The following is an 18,794-nucleotide window of genomic DNA, read 5'->3' on the forward strand; positions in this document are numbered from 1 at the left end:
GTTGTTTTTTCATGCCCTGAAAGTTACTACCTTCCTTTCATTCTTAGATAATTCCTCTGAAGCATCTGCCCTTTTAGGACTCCTTTCTGGACCCCTTCAGCCTGCATTCAGTGCCCTCCACTAGAACTTTCTCTGCGATAATACTTACCAAACTAACTTCCTCTCACACAGACTAATGCTGGAGCCGGAAGCTGTGGTGGGAGCTTCTTGATTCAGCAGCTTCCTGGCTACAGCTAGAGCCACAGTAGGAGGGGGAGGCAACTCCTGCATGTGGGTGCAGGACAGGGGACAGAGGGTAAACCAACCACACCTTCCCTGGCAAGGCTGGCCTGAGCACAAGGTCCAGACCAAGAGCCATATCCTTAATAGAGGGCGGAGACACAGAAGAGGCAAGAAGTTGTTCATGGGTATAGGAAGCGAGCATGGGAAGACTTGAGAGGGATGTAAAGGATGGTGTGAGGTGTGAAGAGCTGTTGGAACCAGAAGGTGCTACATTGCTGCTATTGTTTTTCACCATTCTCCTCCCCAGCAGTCTTAGGACAGAGACTCCCATCATTAAAGCTCCACTGCCACACAACAAACGGTTCAACAGCTGAACTCCACTGAATTGAATCGAGTCTTGTTAGCCCTCTCTTAAAGATCATTCTGGAACAACTCTTATAAAGTGTACTTTTCTAGGAAATATTCGCTCATCCCCACCAAAAAGGATCCTCTTTTTACACATATGGTGTGCAAGCATCTCTTAGTCTCTTTCAGTGTTCTACCTTGCACTGTATGTGTTTGAATATGGCCCATTTTTTCTGAGTCTACTCCAGGAGAAAGATCACTGTCTGAGTCATCTTTGAAAATCTCACGGGACTTTCTGTCCAGTAGCAATACCACGGATTTGTGTGTGTGTGTGTGTGTGTGTGTGTGTGTGTGTGTGCGCGCGCGCGCGCGCACGCATATGTAGATATACTGAGTCTTGGATGGCTGCTTTGTGTGCATCGCTCCAATTTCCTACCATTTCTGATTTGTTCTAATCTTTATTTATTTATTTATATGTAGGAGCTATTTTTTAAAAATATTTTTTTAGTTGTCACTGGACTTTATTTATTTTTATGTGATGCTGAGAATCGAACCCAGTGCCTCACACATTCTAGGGAAGTGCTGTACCACTGAGTCACAACCCCTACCCTAATCTTTATTCTTGTATAATGGGATATTGACTTAGGAAAAAAAAACAAGCTTATGTAGAATCCAAAAGTCTAGTCCTTTAAAGGAAAAGCAAAGGAAATAAATATATAATCATCTACTGAAGTTGGTATAAAAACCAGTGTGTATCCTTCTGTGCAAGACAGGGTTTTGTTTTAACCTGGCAATCTCGGTTGCCAGGTATTACTTTACTTTGCACAGTTTGATTTGTCTTACATTTTGCAATTTGAAACTAGAAATTACTGCACCACGTATACCCTGATCCTCTGATTGAAGAATGACTCATTATAACTGAAACAAACAAACAAAAACTATTTGGTGTATACCAGAGTGTGATATACGTGTGTGTTCTCACTTATCTACAATCATCTATTTATCATCTATTTATATTAATTTTAGGATTATCAAATAAAATGTGTTGAAACATATATTTAAAGGTCTAGAATTGGAGTATCCAATACATAGCCACTAGTTATACGTTGCTATTAAATTATTTTTTAATATATATATATATATATATATATATATATATATATTTAGTTGTCAATGAACCTTTTTGTTTTATTTATTTATATGTGGTGCTGAAGATCGAACCCAGGGCCTAACACATGCCAGGCAAGCGCTCTATCATTGAGCTACAACTCCAGCCTGCTATTAAATTCTTAAAAAATGGTTATTCTGAACTGAGATGTGTTATAAATGTGAAAAATACATACTAAAACTGGGCTGAGTCATATGTTTGTAATCCCAGTGACTCAGGAAGTTGAGGAAGGAGGATTACAAGTTCAAGACAAGTCTGAGCAATTTAGCAAGACCCTATCTCAATATGAAAAATAAAAAGGGCTGAAGGTCTAACTCAGGGGTAAAGCATCTCTGGGTTCAACACTCAGTACCACAAAAAATAAAAAGAAAATACATAATGAATTTTCAAGTTCTAGTTGAAAAATATAAAATATACCATTTATTAGTGGTGGCACAGTACAAAAAAATTATGTTTACATTATTTTTGATATGTTGGGTTAGATAAAATGTATTATTAAAGTTAATTTGACATTTATTTTTTATGTGGCTTCTAGAAAATTTTAAATTATTATGTGACTTGCATTCTGTTTCTGCATTAGAAAAAAATTCCCATAGTCTCCTTCCTCATATAATCATAAACAGACAACTCAGGCTTATTTATTAATGCCTGAGAATCAATGCATTTGTCTTTATAATTGACAGTAGAATCTGAGATTCACTCTTCAAGCTGGAGGGCTACCATACAGCTGGTCTAGGGAAGGGTCAATTCAATGTCAGAGGTTGTATTAGTTTTCTATTGCCGTGTAATAAATTAATACAAATGTAGTGGGCTGAAACAACACACCCATTTATTAGCTTATATTCTCAGTAGGTCAGAAGTCCAGCACAGTGTGGGTAGGTTCTTTGCTCATAGTATCACAGACTGAAATCAAGATGTCTGCAAGTCTGACTTTCCATCTGGAGGCTCTGGGGGAAAGATCAGCTTCCAAGCTCTTTCTTAGTTCCTTGTGGTTATAGGACTTAGGTCCCTGTTTCCTTGTCAGCCATGGGCCACCCTGTTACTAGAGACTGCCTGCATTCCTTGCCACATGTCCGCCTCCCATCCTCAAGCCAGCAAAGCTGAATCAAATCCTTTTTTATGCTTCAAACTTCTCTGATTTCACTTTTGCCACTAACCCAAGAAAACTCTCCACTTTGAAGGGCTCACGTCATTAGAATCAGGCCCACCCACACATGACATAATCGTGAGAATGACATCTGGTCCCATTCACAGGTTCTGGGAATTGAGGACTGGAATGTAGATGGAAGTGGGAGGAGGGGCATTTTTAACAGTTGTGTCCAGCACAGTCCAGGGTATTATATACGGCATGTACCCCACCACAGTGGCAGTGGCAGAGAACAAGGCACCGGAATCCTCCCAGCTCCTTGGCTTAGCTAGTGGTGGGGACAAAAGCAAGAGCCGAGTCTTTATGAGACAGTTAACCCTTTCTGGGGGAGGAGTGCCAGTGTGTTTACGAAGGTTTGCCATCTTCCTTACCTTCCAATTTTACCTCTGACTTTCATTCATTAGGGAAGCAGCCAGTAGATCTCTGTACTACGAGGAAGTAGCAACATTTCTGTCCTACTGTTAGAAGGGCACCAATCTCCAGGTGCTTAAGGCCTGGATGCCCTATGTCTCTTGCTGGAGGCCTGGGGGATGCTGGAGATGGAAGTCCTGTTGGTGCTTACTAAATGGCCTCCTAACAGACCACTGGAGGTGACTTCTGCTCTCACTGAGCCTCCTCAAGGTGTCAGGCAGAAGCCTCCTCTCCTCTGACTATAGTCAGGGCCTGAGTGAACAGCCAGCTCAGACTCTATTGTGGGCCTCCTGACTTTTGGAATTATCTTTCCCAGCTCTTGCATCACAGTCTGTTAATACCTAGCTCAAAAATAATTTTCCTTCTTGCTTTCTCTGGGAACACACCTTGAAGATGCCAGTTTCTGAACCTTTGCTCACTAAACTTTGTGTTTCCTATAAGCCACTTTTTCTTTATTGCCATTATTGCTTACTTGGTAGGTTTCTATAGGTGAATCATATTTTTAACTTCATATTTCAACAAATAGAGAAAGGAAACTTTTATTGCTATCATAGGAAGAAGATCTGCATTACTTGTCATATGTAGATGTTATTAAGTGTGAAAAAAAAAAAAGAAAGAGAAAGTCATGGTCCTTGACATTTAGTTTTTATGTGGCTTCTAGAAAATTTTGGTGTTCTCTAATCTGCCATATAGCAGAGTGGTTCTCAAAAGATTCCCTTCCAGCCAGCTGTGGTGGCACAGGCCTGCAATCCCAGTTACTTGGAAGGTTGAAACAGGAGAATTCCAAATTGATGACGAGCCTGTAGTAAGACCCTGTCTCAAAAATAAAATTATAAATAAAAAGGGTTGGGGATGTAGCTCAGTGGTAGATCACTTCCCTAGCATGTGTGAGGCCCTGGGTTCAGTCCCAGCACTGGGGAACAACAGCAAAAAAAGACTCCTTTCCTCTTCTCTTTCCCTGTTGTCAGTCCCTGGAGGCCTGCCTTTCTTTCTTCCTGCCCTTCCTTCTTTGGTACTGAACTCAGGATCATTCTATCACTGAGCTATATTCCCACCCCAATTTATTTTTTTTTATTTTGAGACAGGGAATTGCTAAAACACTGAGGCTGGCCTGAAACTGTGATTCCCCTGCCTGAGGCCTCCCAAATTGCAGGATTACAGGTATGCTACACCTGGCCCCAGAGGCATTTTGATTTAACTTTTTTTTCAGTATCAAGGATGGAACCCAGGACCTCACACATGCTAGGCAAGCACTCTACCAACACTCCCAGTCTTTCCAGAGGTATTATTACAATTCCTCACCTTTTTTTTTTTTTTTTTTTTTAGCTGAGGGGCTACAATATAGTTAGATTACAGGTTATGTGTTGGAACTTTCTCCATCCTTGCCCCTGCCCACCCTGCAACCCCTAATGAAGTGTGGTACCTGAAGTCAGCTCTCACACCACGAAAAGTGTGTTATCCATAGTTTAGAAGACAGCTCTTCTAAGTAGCTAATTACCTTCATCCCAGAGGCCCTCCTCAAATTCCCCTCCCTCTGAGGAGTCTTTTCTGACCAATAGGGACCTCACTGATCCCTTGACTAAATTCATAAGGCTACTGTGTCTTGTTATTCAAATGCTGCTGTGTGACATTTCTTTAGGAAACAAAGACCTTGCTTTACCCTGAGCTTTCCCACAGCTCTTGGTATGCTACCTGGCAAACAGTGGGCATTCAGTGAATATTTGTGGTTTGATGAGCAGCAAGGGTCAGCTCTAGGTAGAAGAAGCGTAAAGTCAAGTCTGAATTGTGTTCCTATCCCACCTTTGGCTGTTTTAGTCACATAAAGAGCTCTTTTCTGAGTTGTGCATTTTCTTTCTCAATAAGTTCTGTGGATTTCCCGATTTTTCTCAGTCTTCTTAAATTATAATTCATCTGCTGTGTGTCTGTTTACTAATTAGCTAAAATATTTGATGTTTGCCACTAGTTTTAGGCTACCTGCCTGTATCATAATTTTTTGTTACCTTCAATGACACCAAAGATGAACCGTGTATGCCTAATAGGTGCTTAAAAGATTTATGTTGTATAAATAAGAAAATCTGTGTTTTATCATTTATTTCTTGGAGTATCCCTTTTGTATCTTCATGAAAAAAACTAAATCTCAAAGTAATTCATCTAACATCGGTCAATGTGATTTACCAAGTATTTTTTATTAGTTACTGTCCAAAGCACAAGTATAGAAGACCTAATGACATCATCCTTTCCTCTTTTATTTGGTTTACCTGGCCAATTCAGATGTACCTTTCAAGAAGCAATTTAAGAGCTAGGGGGTGCGGCTTAGTGGTAGAGAGCTTACCTAGCATTCGTTAGGCCCTGAGTTCTAGCCCCAGGGCCTACTGGAAAAATTGTTGTTTGGTATTTTGTAATTTCAAACTACATCTTGACATTGATGAAATGTATTGTCAATGGTTTGGTAAATAAATACAAAGTTTCTTCTACTCTTGTTCTTTTGGAACAAGATTTTACTTGCCAACAAAAAGGGAAAAAAGAGAAGCCATTTAAGTCTGTATAGCTTTCACAGAAAATGGATGGCTTCCCCTCAATGTCCCAAACCATTTGCCTATACTTCTCATTAAGAGTTACCATATAACTGAGCATCAAAACTGGACACAATTGAGAATGAAAGGGGGCACAAGTAACTATTAAATCAGAAGAGATGTGACAAACATTCAACTGTAAAACTCTCCTAAGTCTGGGCCTTATTTCTCTTTGTTGCCTAAAACCATCCAGCACATTGTGGTGATAGAAGAAATGTTAGTGCCCCTTAAAAATGATCATTTAATTGAATATTTTATTATCTTGATATATAACTTAAAGATATTTTGATATATAATTGTCTCTTTTGGGGCTGCTTAGCCTGTTCCAGGCCCAGGGACAAGAATTTTTCTTGAATTCTCCCAATGATTTCTTACAACAGTCCTCCAAGCAGGGCTACCCTTGGTCCTATTAAATTAAGAGAATAGGGCTGGGGATGTAGCTCAATGGCAGAGCGCTTGACTTGCATTCGTGGGGCACTGGGTTCAATCCTCAGCACCACATAAAAAAAAAAAAAAAAACAAATAAAATAAAATAAAGGCATTCTGTTCATCTACAACTACAAAAGGTATTTAAAAAATAATAATAAATCAGGAGAATAAGCTAGATTGAAAAAGAACTTTGCTCAGCATCACCTGGCAAATTAAGCAGCAGGACTTGGACATGAACTCCAGATACCAACTCCTCTAAACAAGGAAAAAGAGGTCGCATCAAGTTTTGGAAAGCAGTTAATAAATATTAATAGCATACTTTTAGGAAAAATCCATTTGCTTTAAGATTTTTGAAGGAAAATTTATTTAAGTAAAAGATTGCAAAATCATGTCAGTGTGGCAGCTACTTGATTAGCAGTGGGTTGGACCAACATGTTGCTTCCTGTTGCCCTTGGTGATAATGTTTCCACTTATTATGGATTAGTAATCGCTCCAAACAGTTTCTTTTGTTCTGTAACAGTAGCATTTACTTATCAGTATTTTTGATATACACTATGTGAATGAATTATGAATAGTGTCTATTTTATACTCTTGTTCTTTTGGAACAAGATTTTACTTGGCAACAATTTTAAGGACAGTGCAGACACATCATATTATTGATTCTAGAAAAATTTGGTATTTTGTAATTACAAACTACATTTTTTAAAAAAAATTTTTTTCAGTTGTTGATAGGCCTTTATTTATTTGCTTATTTATATGTGGTGCTGGGAATCGAACCCAGTGCCTCACATGTACAAGGCAAATGCTCTACCTCTGAGCTACAACTCCAGCCCCTACAAACTATATTTTGACATTGATAAAATATATTATCAATGGTTTGGTAAATAAATATAGTTTAATTTTACTTAAAAAATTTGAATTGTAAAGCATAGTCTGTAGCTTTACAGGTTTTTTCTTTTTTTTAACATTCCTTATTTATTTCTTTTTCTTTTTTAAAAAAATATTTATTTTTAGTTGTAGTTGGACACCACACCTTTATTTCACTTATTTATTTATTTTTTTATGTGGTGTTGAGGATCAAACCCAGGGTCTCGCACGTGTGAGGCAAGCCCTCTACCACTGAGCCACAACCCCAGCCCCTAACATTCCTTTTTTTAAAAAAATTATTTATTATAATTTGTTATACATGACAGCAGAATGCATTTCAACTTATAGTACACATATAGAACACATTTTTTTTTATGTCTCTGGTTGTATACAAAGTAGGGTCACACCATTCTTGTCTTCATACATGTGCTTAGGTAATATGTCCATCTCATTCCACTATCTTTTCCCCATACCCACTCCCTTCCCTTCCTTTTGCCCTATATAAAGTTCCTCCATTCCTCCCATGTTCCCCCCCAACCCCTATTATGGATCAAAATCCACATATCAGAGAAAACATTAAGCCTTTGGGTTTTGGGGATTGGCTTTCTTCAAATGATGATACTCTCTAACTCCATCCATTTACCTGCAAATGTCATGATTTTATTCTCTTTTAATGCTGAGTAATATTCCATTGTGTGTGTGTGTGTGTGTGTGTGTGTGTGTGTGTGTATATATATATATATATATATATATTTATTTATTACAGTTTCTTTATCCATTCATCCATTGAAGGGCATCTAGGTTGGTTCCACAATTTAGCTATTGTAAATTGTGTTGCTATAAACATTGATGTGGCTGCCTCACTGTAGTATGCTATTTTTAAGTCCTTTGGGTATAAACTGAGGAGTGGGATAGCTGGGTCAGATGGTGGTTCCAAGTTTTTTAAGGAAGCTCCATACTGCTTTCCAGATTGATTACAGCAATTTGCAGTCCTTTCAGCAATGTATATCTTTTCCCCCACATACTCACCAATACTTATTGTTGTTTGTATTCTTAATAGTTGCCATTTTGACTGGAGTGAGATGAAATCTTAAGAGTAGTTTTGATTTGCATTTCTCTAATTGTTAGAGGTGTTGAACATTTTTTCATATATTTGTTGATTGTATGTCATCTTTTTTTTCTTTTATTTTTATTGTTGGTTGTTCAAAACATTACATAGTTCTTTTTTTTATTGTTGGTTGTTCAAAACATTACATAGTTCTTGACATATCATATTTCACATTTTGATTCAAGTGGGTTATGAACTCCCATTTTTACCCCGTATACAGATTGCAGAATCACATCAGTATTACATAGTTCTTGACATATCATATTTCACACTTTGATTCAAGTGGGTTATGAACTCCCATTTTTACCCCGTATACAGATTGCAGGTATGTCATCTTATGAGAAGTGTCTGTTCAGTTCCTTAGCCCATTTATTGATTGAGTTATTTGTTTTTTTGGTGTTGTTTTTTTAATTCTATATATATCCTAGAGATAAGTGCTCTGATATGCATGGGCTAAAAATTTGCTCCCATTCACTGATTGTTCCTTTTGCTGAAAAGAAGATTTTGAATTTGAATCCATCCCATTTATTGATTCTTGATCTTATTTCTTGCACTATAGGAGTCTTAAGGAAGTTGGGGCCTAATCTGACACGATGAAGAGCTTTACAGTGTTTTAAATCATAAAGGATCAATTAAATATGTCAAGAGCCTATGCTATGAATATACTACTGAGTAATACTCTCTCAGAAATGGTATTATGAATCAAACTGTCATTAATTGACTTTTTTTCTACTGACAATAGCAATTGAAATTGTCATGCTCTTCAATCATGTTTTTTAATAAACAAAATATTAAATATATGAAAATATATACTCACATAATGAATTTTACCCTTTATTAATAATGGTAGGAAATGTTACTTAAGGCATTCAAACTTTATTTGTAATTCAAAGGGATGAAAACAACATATACATCAAATTCAGTAATTTTCTGCTTCTTTTGCCTTAGGAAATTTTTAGAAACAATATGCTGCCGAGTATCACATCAGTAAAGTTCCTTTGCCCTATCACGTTATTCCTATTCAGTAAAATAGGATACCAGGATATCACTGGTCAAAAAATTGCATTAAATGTAAATAAATGGTATCACTGTACTCTGGGTAACTGAAAAATTAAAATGCTTATGGGATGATATAGATTAGGGTTTTAGGGTTAACTGACAGAAATTGGAACCAATAGCAAATTTAAAATGAAAAATTGGTCATTTTTTGTTGCTTTACTCTTTTTATTCTCAGAAAATTTTAAAAATTATCATTTTTTTCCTAGGCACTTAGAATAGACCAAAATCTCAGCTTTTACTTGATGAGACAGATACTAAAAGAAAAACATATGGAATAAAAAAGTTACAAAGACTGTTGTAAGAGTCATGGCAAGAAAGAAACAAGACCAAACAAGGTAGGAAGCATTGAGAATGGGAGTGGGGCTGTAGCTATTTTAACAGCGTCAGTAGGCTGACCTTTGTTAAAGTGAGATTTAAGCAAGAAAAAGAGGTGAAAATGACATTAAGGGAAAAATGTTCTAGACCCTGATTCTGATTTATTTTGAAAGTACATCCAACAAACTCTCTTGACAGATTGCAGGTGAAAACTGAGTTGCCAAGGAGAAGTTCAAAGTTTTTGGACTGAGTAACCAAGCCATTAGGTCTTGCTATCAAATGAGATGTGCATTACAAAATTGTATTCAGAGTAGCTTATACTTGAAAATTTACTTTAGTGGTATTTGGTTCTTTCCCTTTCCTTTCAACCCATGATAAAAGTTTGGTAGGCGTTTCAGTGGAGTATGGGCTAGATCACACGAAACTCACTCTCAGTTTCTGAGACATATAAAGTATACAGCTAAAGGAGTCACAGAGGTCCAGTAGACAAGTAATTTTCACACATTTCAAGTGCTAGGTCGATGTTCTTGGCCTTAAGCCAGTGAATGATTGACGCAAAGATTCCGACTTCTATCTTGTACAAAAAAACAGTAACCGGAGGATTTCGTGGCACCTCTCAACTGCCACCGCTGAGAGATGTCTTGTTCCACCGCCCACTCAGCACAGATGCTCCCTCGCCCGCGCGCGTCCGCTGCCCCAAATCGCGCGCTGGTACCGCCCCTCCGCTCTGCCTCGGAGGTGCGTGGGTCGGGGGCCCAACTGAGCGGACAGGGGCTCCGCAAGCCCCACTGTGGTCGCCATTTTCCGGGGTGTCCATTCGGGCTCCAGCCCCGGTTCTCGGCCCACCGCTATCCTCACAGGCGGCTTCCAATCCAGAGTGATTCGGATCTTCGGGGTCTCCAGAGCCACCAGCTAGTCCATTCCCTAGGCGGGGCAAGGGGCGGAGACTGCCTGGGGCCGCGGACGGGGCGGGGCCTGACGGGGGCGGGGCCTCGCGAAGGCAGCTGCAGCTGCGCGAAGAAGCCCGGCCTCCTGCCTTTCCAGGGGCGCGCACCGCCTCTGGCTCCACCCGCGCGCGAGCCTGGGCGGGGAGGGCGGGGGCCAGGAAGCGGCGAGCGCGCCGGGGAGCGCAGCTGCGGGCGCGGGGACTGTAGGAGCCGCGGAGCCGGCGGTCAGAGCGGCTGCAGCTGGAGCGAGCGGATGAAACAAAGGCGACGGTGAGTGGAACGCCGGCCCCACGCCTCACCTTCGCGGCCCTTCGGGCGAGGACTCGAAGCCCTGAACCCCCGCCCCGAGGACTCCGGGGCGAGCGCGGCCCGGCCCTGCACGCCGCGCGTTGCGGGCTGTGGGCTGAGCCTGCGGCTCCATTTTCAGGTCTGGGCGAGGTCTTCATGCCCGAGGACCCTGCCTTTCATTTTTCTTCCATTTGCTCTGAGGAATGCTTACGTGCTCTGTTCAGAATTCACGGCAGGCAGGCGGGCGGGCAGGCGGGCGGGCGGTTGAGGCAGCCAACAGTCCGCCTGATGTAAAATGGAAATGCAGACCCCTCCCCCCAACTTTGCAGGTCTCCAAGTCTAGAAGGTGGCACGAGCCGAGAGGGCCCGGGTCCTCCAAGTGCAGATTTTGGAGGGCCGGGGACCTCCGGCACCGGAGCCCAGAGATTCGCCCGAGGCTCCCCGCGCGTTCCGCCGGAGGTTCCTGCTCCGGGCCCCCGGAGAGGAAGCCCTGGCCACCTTGGAGGAGCTCGGACTACTCTTACAGGTTGTTTTACCCAGAGCTGGATGCTTCAGTTGTGATCATTGGTAACGGGTGTGGTAGGTAGCGGCTAGCTGACGTCGCATTAATAGCTGAAAAGCAGCCCCGTAGGCTGACTTCATATATACAGGCAGCAGCATTGAGATTCCACTTTGGCTGCAGAAATGATAAGGTTTTGTAGAGGAATTTGGTGGTAATTAAAAACTTTAAATGTGTTAAGGGTCCTGACATATAGTAGATGCTCAATAAAATATTGGTTGAATGAATGAATCTTGAAACATCAAAGCTGATCTCACATCAAGTAAGACTTAGGCTCATACCCTTTGAAAACTCAGATTAAGGAAAAAACGTCGGAACCCGTCGTTTTATCTGCTTGTTTTTGGTTTTTACCCACTATGTCTTTTTTTTTTCCTGTGGTGCTGGGGATTGAACCCAGGGCCTTGTACATGTGAGGCAATCACTCTATCAAATGAGCTATATCCCCAGCACCCCCCAACATGTACTGTTGATGAATAATCACTTATTATTGAAATGTGAAGTTTTTCATCTTGAGAGAAGTTGGTACACATTTTCTATTTCTTAAAACAGGGCTTATGGACTGGGGCTGTACCTCAGTGGTAGAGCGCTTTCCTACCATGTGTGAGGCACTGGGTTTTATCCTCAGCACCACAGAAAATAAACAAAGGCATTCTGTCCGTACACAACTAGGAAAAAAGTTAAAAAAACAAACAAACCCTTATTTCCTTTGAGGATACTAGAGAAGATAAAGTGGTGTTTGAATTGTAGTTTGAGATGGAGCTTTCTAGTTCGTTATGAATAAAGTTATGTCTTTTGAGGGACAGGCTTTATGATCAAGGAAGAACACTGAAGGGGTTGAGGGAGGAGAACTAAGGTTGCACTAATATAATTAAAGGGCACCACTGGCAAAACCCATCGTCAGACATTTATTATGTGCTGAGACCTGTGTTGGGTGTTGAATTTCTGGATGCCAACAAAACCCACAATTATCATTTTTTAAAACTTCAACATAAAGTTCTTTCTTCATCATCATCATCATCATCATCATTATTATTTTTATTTTACTTTTTTTTTTTTTTTAATTTTGAGATAGGGTCTCACTAAGTTACTTAGAGCCCTGTAAATTGTTAAAGTTAGTTTTGAACTTGCAATTATCCGCCTCTAGAGTTGCTGGGATTACAGACACGTGCCTCCATATTCTGGCTCTTCTGTTATTATTGGCCATTGGGGACTGTCTTAAACCCCTAGTGCCTACTTTTGGGAAAGGTGGCAGGTGAACTATAGGAAGTGTCCATTCATAAGTCTGTTTAAAGATTAATAAATAACTTTTTAGGGCTAAGATTGTTGGGTTACACTTTCACATTGTCAGTTAATAAAAAATCTGTCAACATTTTAAAATGAAGGAAGGAGTTCAACAAAGTAATATGCTTATTTTCCCCCTGATTTTAGGTGGTTTGGGGAGGGTATGTTTATTGAAGGGTAGATTACTGATGGGTATGCTTTCTATAAAAAAAGAAACATCTTTGTAGTAACATCATTTTGTCTTTAAAAATTCCCAAGGATAAACAGTGGACTTGTTTTCTATAAGAAACGTTTTTATCAGACTGGATATGTGGCTCAGTGGTAGAGTCCTTGCTTAGCCTGTGCTAGGCCATAGGTTGGCTCTCCAACACAGCCTCCCCCCCCCCCCCCCGAAAAAAAAGTTTTAAAATAAAGCAACTTTTCAGAAATTTTATTTTGGCCTTTTGTTTATCATCTACAAACAAATACAGTATTAACTTGATAGTGCTAAAAAGGGGAGGATTATGATAATAATTTGTGGTTCCATATTTGAACTTTCCCTCTGTTACAGGTGTGATAAAGTTTCTTACTAAAAAGAGGATGAGATTAGCATTACAGTTATTCTAAACATAAAATTGCATTGCTTTTTTTGTTGTTGTTGTTGTTCTTTGGATTGAATCCAGGATCTGTATCATACACTCTTATCATTGAGCCTCTGCATTTAAAAATCTTTTATATATATATGTTTTAAAAACACTATAGTCCTGTGTCACACAGTTACTTTCTAGTCAACAACAGACTGTATATACTACTAGGTACATAGTGGGCTAAAACATCTAGGTTTGTGTAAGTGTACTCTGATGTTCATACAAGGATGAAATTGCCTAATGAATGACACGTTTTTTCTGTCTCCCTGTCATTAAATGACACAGTACAATTTATTCATTATATTTGGCCACTTCAGAAGTCCAAATTCATATGCCACAAAGTCATTTATGATCGTTATAGGATATTGTAGATTACTGATGTTTTTATAGTTAGCTTTTGAATTTAATGTACCCTTTTGATTTATCAGTGCATAGACTTTTCTTTAAAGGTCTGATGTTGATGAGAAACGTTATAGTGAATGATAATGGAGATGGTAAAGAACAGTGTAAACTAAACAAATTGTGAGATGTTAAATGAATAGTGCCAGGTGCCAGGCACAAATATATATATATATATATATATATATATATATATATATATTTTTTTTTTTTTGATAAGCACTTCACTTGATAAGCATTTCTATATATTATAGATCTTGACAATCAGCAGCATTGAGACATGGTAAAATATTTTTCCAATAAATAAGAACTCATAATGATTATTTTTATATATTTAAAAATATTGTTAAGGGGCTGGGGATGTGGCTCAAGCGGTAGCGCGCTTGCCTGGCATGCGTGTGGCCTGGGTTCGACCCTCAGCACCACATGCAAAAAAAGATGTTGTATCCGCTGAAAACTAAAAATAAATAAATAAATATGAAAATTCTCTCTCATTCTCTCTCTCTCTCTCTCTCTCTTTGTCCCTGTCTCTAAAAGTCTCTTAAGTATTCTTACCTTGGAGTAGTTCATGATGTTTGAGGCCAAAATCCAGGATTATTATTTTTTTTACAAATGTTTGAATATTGGAAATGTTGGTGGTTTTTTTTTTAATTGAGGTTTATGTATCTGTTGAAGGAGATAGTTAATTTTTGTAATGCTTTTTAGAAACAATTTGGAATGATTTTAGATTTAAATAAATTTCTTTACTCAGATATAAGTAATAAAATGATTAAGAATAATGCTTATGTGACATATTGCATCTGTACCCATATTCATCTATAAAAGATTATAGAAGTTTATCAGTTAAATGTTAATATAAAACATTTTAGGGCTTTTTAACTAATTTCTCATTTATTATCTAAGACAGGTTGCTATTATATTTTTTAAGTCTCAATTGTCTTTCAAGTCATGAAAGTGTTTAGTGTTTAGTTTTCTTGTCTGCTTGGGATGAGTCTAGAAGATTTTGTAAGATTTTTCTGCACAATTGGAAATGCATGTTGATTTTGATCTGTTGTAGTGTTCTTTTTTAAGTTTTTTTTTTTTTTTAGTTTAGAGGGATACAAGACCTTCATTTTATTTGTTTATTTTTATGTGGTGCTGAGGATTGAACACAGTGCCTCACACACGGCTAGGCAAGCACTTTTATCACTGAGCTACAACTGCAGCCCCTATTGTAGTGATCTTAATCGGAATTTTCATGAAGGGAATATTTTAGGATTATACTGAGTGTTAAATATTAGTAATGGTTTAAGTCTGTCTCAGAGACATTATAGATATAAGTAATATAGGTTCTTTTTATTTTTTTGGTGGTGGTGCTGGTGATTGAACTCAGGGATTCATGTATGCTAGAGAAGTGCTCTTCCACTGATGGACAAACTCAGTTCCTCATGCATTCTTTTTTTGGGGGTCCAAGGAATTGAACTCGGGGGCACTTGACCACAAGCTACATCCCCAGTTCTATTTTGTATTTTATTTAGGGACAGGGTCTCGTTGAGTTACTTAGCACCTCACTTTTGCTGAGGCTGGCTTTGAACTTGTGATCCTCCTGTCTCAGCCTCCCAAGCTGCTGGTGATTATAGGGATGTGCCACCATGCCTGGCCCCACTTCACTCTTTTTTTTTTTAATATTTATTTTTTAGTTGTACACAATACCTTTATTTATTTTTATGTGGTGCTGAGGATCGAACCCAAGGCCTTGCATGCTAGGCGAGCACTCTACCACTGAGCCACAATCCCCGCCCCACCACTTCACTCTTTATGGTACAGTAACATTCCTTCATATGAAGATAGGACATTTTGTTTATCAATTTAGGTAATGGGCTATTTTTTTCTATATATTATAAATGATGTATATAATAGTTTACAAGATTTTATACAGATATTTTCTAGTCTCCTGGGTACACATAGAAATAAAACTAATAGATCATATGATAACTTGATCCTCCTGCCTCAGCCTCCTGAGCCGCTGGTATTGCCAGTGTTTGCCACAGCGCCTGTTCCTTCATGCATTCTTTTTTTTTTTAGTTATATATGGACTCAATGTCTATTTATTTTTATGTGGTGCTAGAATTGAACTTGAACTCAGTGCCTCACACTTGCAAGGCAAGTCCTCTACAACTGAGTTACAACTCCAGTCCTTGTGCATTCTTAAGAGTAACTGAGTGAAACATTGTGTTTCATGTTAATGTTTAACTTGTTAATTAGGAGAGGACATTTTTTTTTCATACAACCTAGAAAAACTTGAAATTTAACTTATTAACTTTATGCATCCTGATGCCTCAGTTCAATATTTAGGTATATTTGAATCTTTTGTAATGTTAATAAATAATGAACAGAGCAGGATATAGCTGAAACTCTCTGGGACCTTGTCCAAAGGAAGTTTCTGAATTGAAATGCCAAAAGATTTGGTAAGAGGTCTTTATCCTGACACTATAAAATAACTGTAAATGTATTTTAGTCACAATAAATCATAGTAAAACAAACTCCCCTTTCCTGGAAAGCATACATGTGTTCACATTAAGTCCAGGCATATTTGATAGTGACTAAATGATGAGCCCAGATAGTTGCCTTTTGTTGCTCACCTACTTAAATTCATGCTAAGATTTCTTATGGAATCTCCATGATAGAATTTTGTATGCAATAAGTACTAAAAGATAAACTTACTTTTCATTTGGTTTAATAAGTAATCTGCTTTGACTTTTTGCTTTATAAAGCTACATAGTTTTTGCTATGAGTTTTTGCTACATAGCATTTCATTCGTTTGATACCTTATTTATAGTGTCAAATTATGATGTCCATAGATAGTGGTAGAACTTAATAAGGTTTAAGCAGAAAACAACTTATTCTCCGCTGTGCTTTCACACCCTGCCTCTTAGAAGATCTTAGAAGAGGTCTTAGAAGATCAGATAGCTTTCTAATCACTTTTAGGTAATAAAACGTCTTCTTTCACCTGTCAATACAAGTATTACTTTTGTTTCTAGAAAGTCCAATTTCAGTATAGTATTTAGGGTTCAAGCTTGTTCACAATTTAGAACTCTAGCTGCTACAGATCTAGGAGCATGCTTTGGAGGAAGTATCGTAGTCAGTGTTCCATTTTTCTTTGCCAGCTCCTCTTTAAAAATAAGGTATCCTCACCTTTTCAGAGTCCAGCTTGGTGGGGAAAAGGTAAGGTTTTTAGGATGGCTCATCTGTGATCTGGTGTTTGTGCCACGTTGAACAGGTTGTTCAAAGATGAATGTGTCTCTAATTGTGCTGGGAATGGTGTTCTCTGGGGTTTCATGTATGAAAACTGTCAGCTACAGTTCCTGTGATAAACTTCTTCCCTGGTTCCAGTTTAGTCTTCCACTTTGCCTCATCTGCAGGCTCACTTAGCCCAGGGAAAAGTTTTGCTTTAGCCTTTAAGGTAGTGCAGTAACATTTTAACCAGAACTACCCATACTTTATTACGATTATCTCCTACAACGTAGTTTCAAGCATTTCACTGGGGTGTCAGCATCCTGTCTTTCCAACTCTGAAAGGCACCTTCACTTCAATACTATTTTTTTATGGAACTTTGAATCTACTGCTACTCCATCTTTTTAATGTCCAAAGCCCCTCCCCCCCTTCCTCCATATCCTCACTTATTTACCTTGCTTTGAAGCCATAGGCCACTATTTTTCTCTTCATACACCCTCAGTTCCCTGTACCTCTTTTTTTTGTACTCAACTAGCCACCCTTTCACCCCTATACCCTTTATATCCATTTCTCCATCTAGATCAGTCTCCACCTGGGCAGTTTTGCATGTACACCTGTGCTGACCCAGGTCTCCCTTTAAATTCATGACTACTGACTTCAAGCTGACTTCATGGTGCCCCAGTCCTATAATCCTAATACATTTCCCTGGTTGAATCACTCTTTCTCTTCCCTAAAAGACTAGTTTACACCTCTCTCCTCAATTCACTAGTACTTTTATTGTTTCTTTATTTTCAGCTGCAACCTTGTTTCCTGTATATTAAAAATGAAATCAATCATATTCTCTTGTATCTTCACCCATACTCTGCATTTTCTACTGTTCTGTCACCTTTGTTTCTACTCTTGCCTTTGCTTTTATCCCCTTTCTTATGTCAAGGACACTGCTTTGCTTCAGTATTCATCTCATCCTCCTGCATGCCAACGAGCTGCATTGTTTTCTCATTTCTACTGGATTTTTCCTGTCGGAAAATAGATGCAGATAATGCTGAGATATCTTCCGTGTTTAAAAAAATGAAACAAAAACTTCCTCAATAATATATCTTTCTTCAGTTATAGCTCTTCAAAAACATTATATTTTTGGTTATCAGTTAGTTACTCCCTGACTTTTTTGGATCCATTACAGTCAGTCTTAAAAATTTTTTCCTTTTCTGTTCCACTAACTGCTTTCCTTGTTGTTGTTTTGAGGTTACTGGTGACCTTCTTGGTGTTTAATTCCCTAGACGGTTCTCCACAATAAGCTCTTGGAGGTAGCAGCATTTGATGTAATTGTTAATTGCTTTCTCCTTTGAAACCTTTCCCCCTTTGCTTTGGGGTATTATTGCTTATTTTCAGTTTCTTTTGCTGATTCCTTTTCTTGCCTCAGCTTCTAAACAGGAGGCAGTGTTCCAGGACTCTATGTTTAGATCTCTTCTACATTTATATTTAGTTTCTTGTGATCTCATCCTATCTAGTTAGAAGTATCATGTATTTCAAACTGAAAATTTTCTCTTTAGTCTAGATTTCAGGCTTTGGAATCCATCTACCTACTAGGCATTTCCAACTAGATGTCTAATAGGCATTTCCTATTTTAACTTGTTGCAGTTGAAGTCTTGTTAGCACCTCCCCCAGTAATTGTTCCCATTCTAGTCTTCCTCATCATATTAAATGGCAGCTCCATTTTTCAATTTCTCTGACCAAAAACCTAGTAAATATTCTTTCTTTCTCATACTCCCGCATTGACATATCATGAAAGCTTGTGCTTTACCTACCATAAAAGCTATGTTAAGTAAAAATGTAATCA

At 38.7% G+C, this 18,794-nt stretch overlaps 1 protein-coding gene across 5 annotated transcripts in view; it reads left to right on the forward strand.

Annotated features, from left to right (window-relative positions):
* The first annotated feature begins 9,205 nt into the window (after positions 1-9,205).
* CDC42SE2 (CDC42 small effector 2) overlaps positions 9,206-18,794 on the forward strand; it is a 95,713-nt gene continuing 86,124 nt past the window's right edge. For 2 of the 5 annotated variants that reach the window (XR_014021152.1, XR_014021153.1), the window contains exon 1: positions 9,206-10,861. Coding sequence is in view for 1 of the 5 variants with exons in the window: in XM_081287060.1 (XP_081143186.1) it covers positions 10,281-10,861 (581 nt within the window). In the remaining 4 variants the exon portion in view is untranslated. The remainder of the gene's footprint in view (positions 10,862-18,794) is intronic. The other 3 variants (XM_081287060.1, XM_081287062.1, XM_081287061.1) reach the window with 3 other exon arrangements.

The sequence above is a fragment of the Spermophilus citellus genome (genome assembly GCF_964194105.1).
Source record: "Spermophilus citellus genome assembly, chromosome: 1".
Classification (NCBI taxonomy): domain Eukaryota; kingdom Metazoa; phylum Chordata; class Mammalia; order Rodentia; family Sciuridae; genus Spermophilus; species Spermophilus citellus.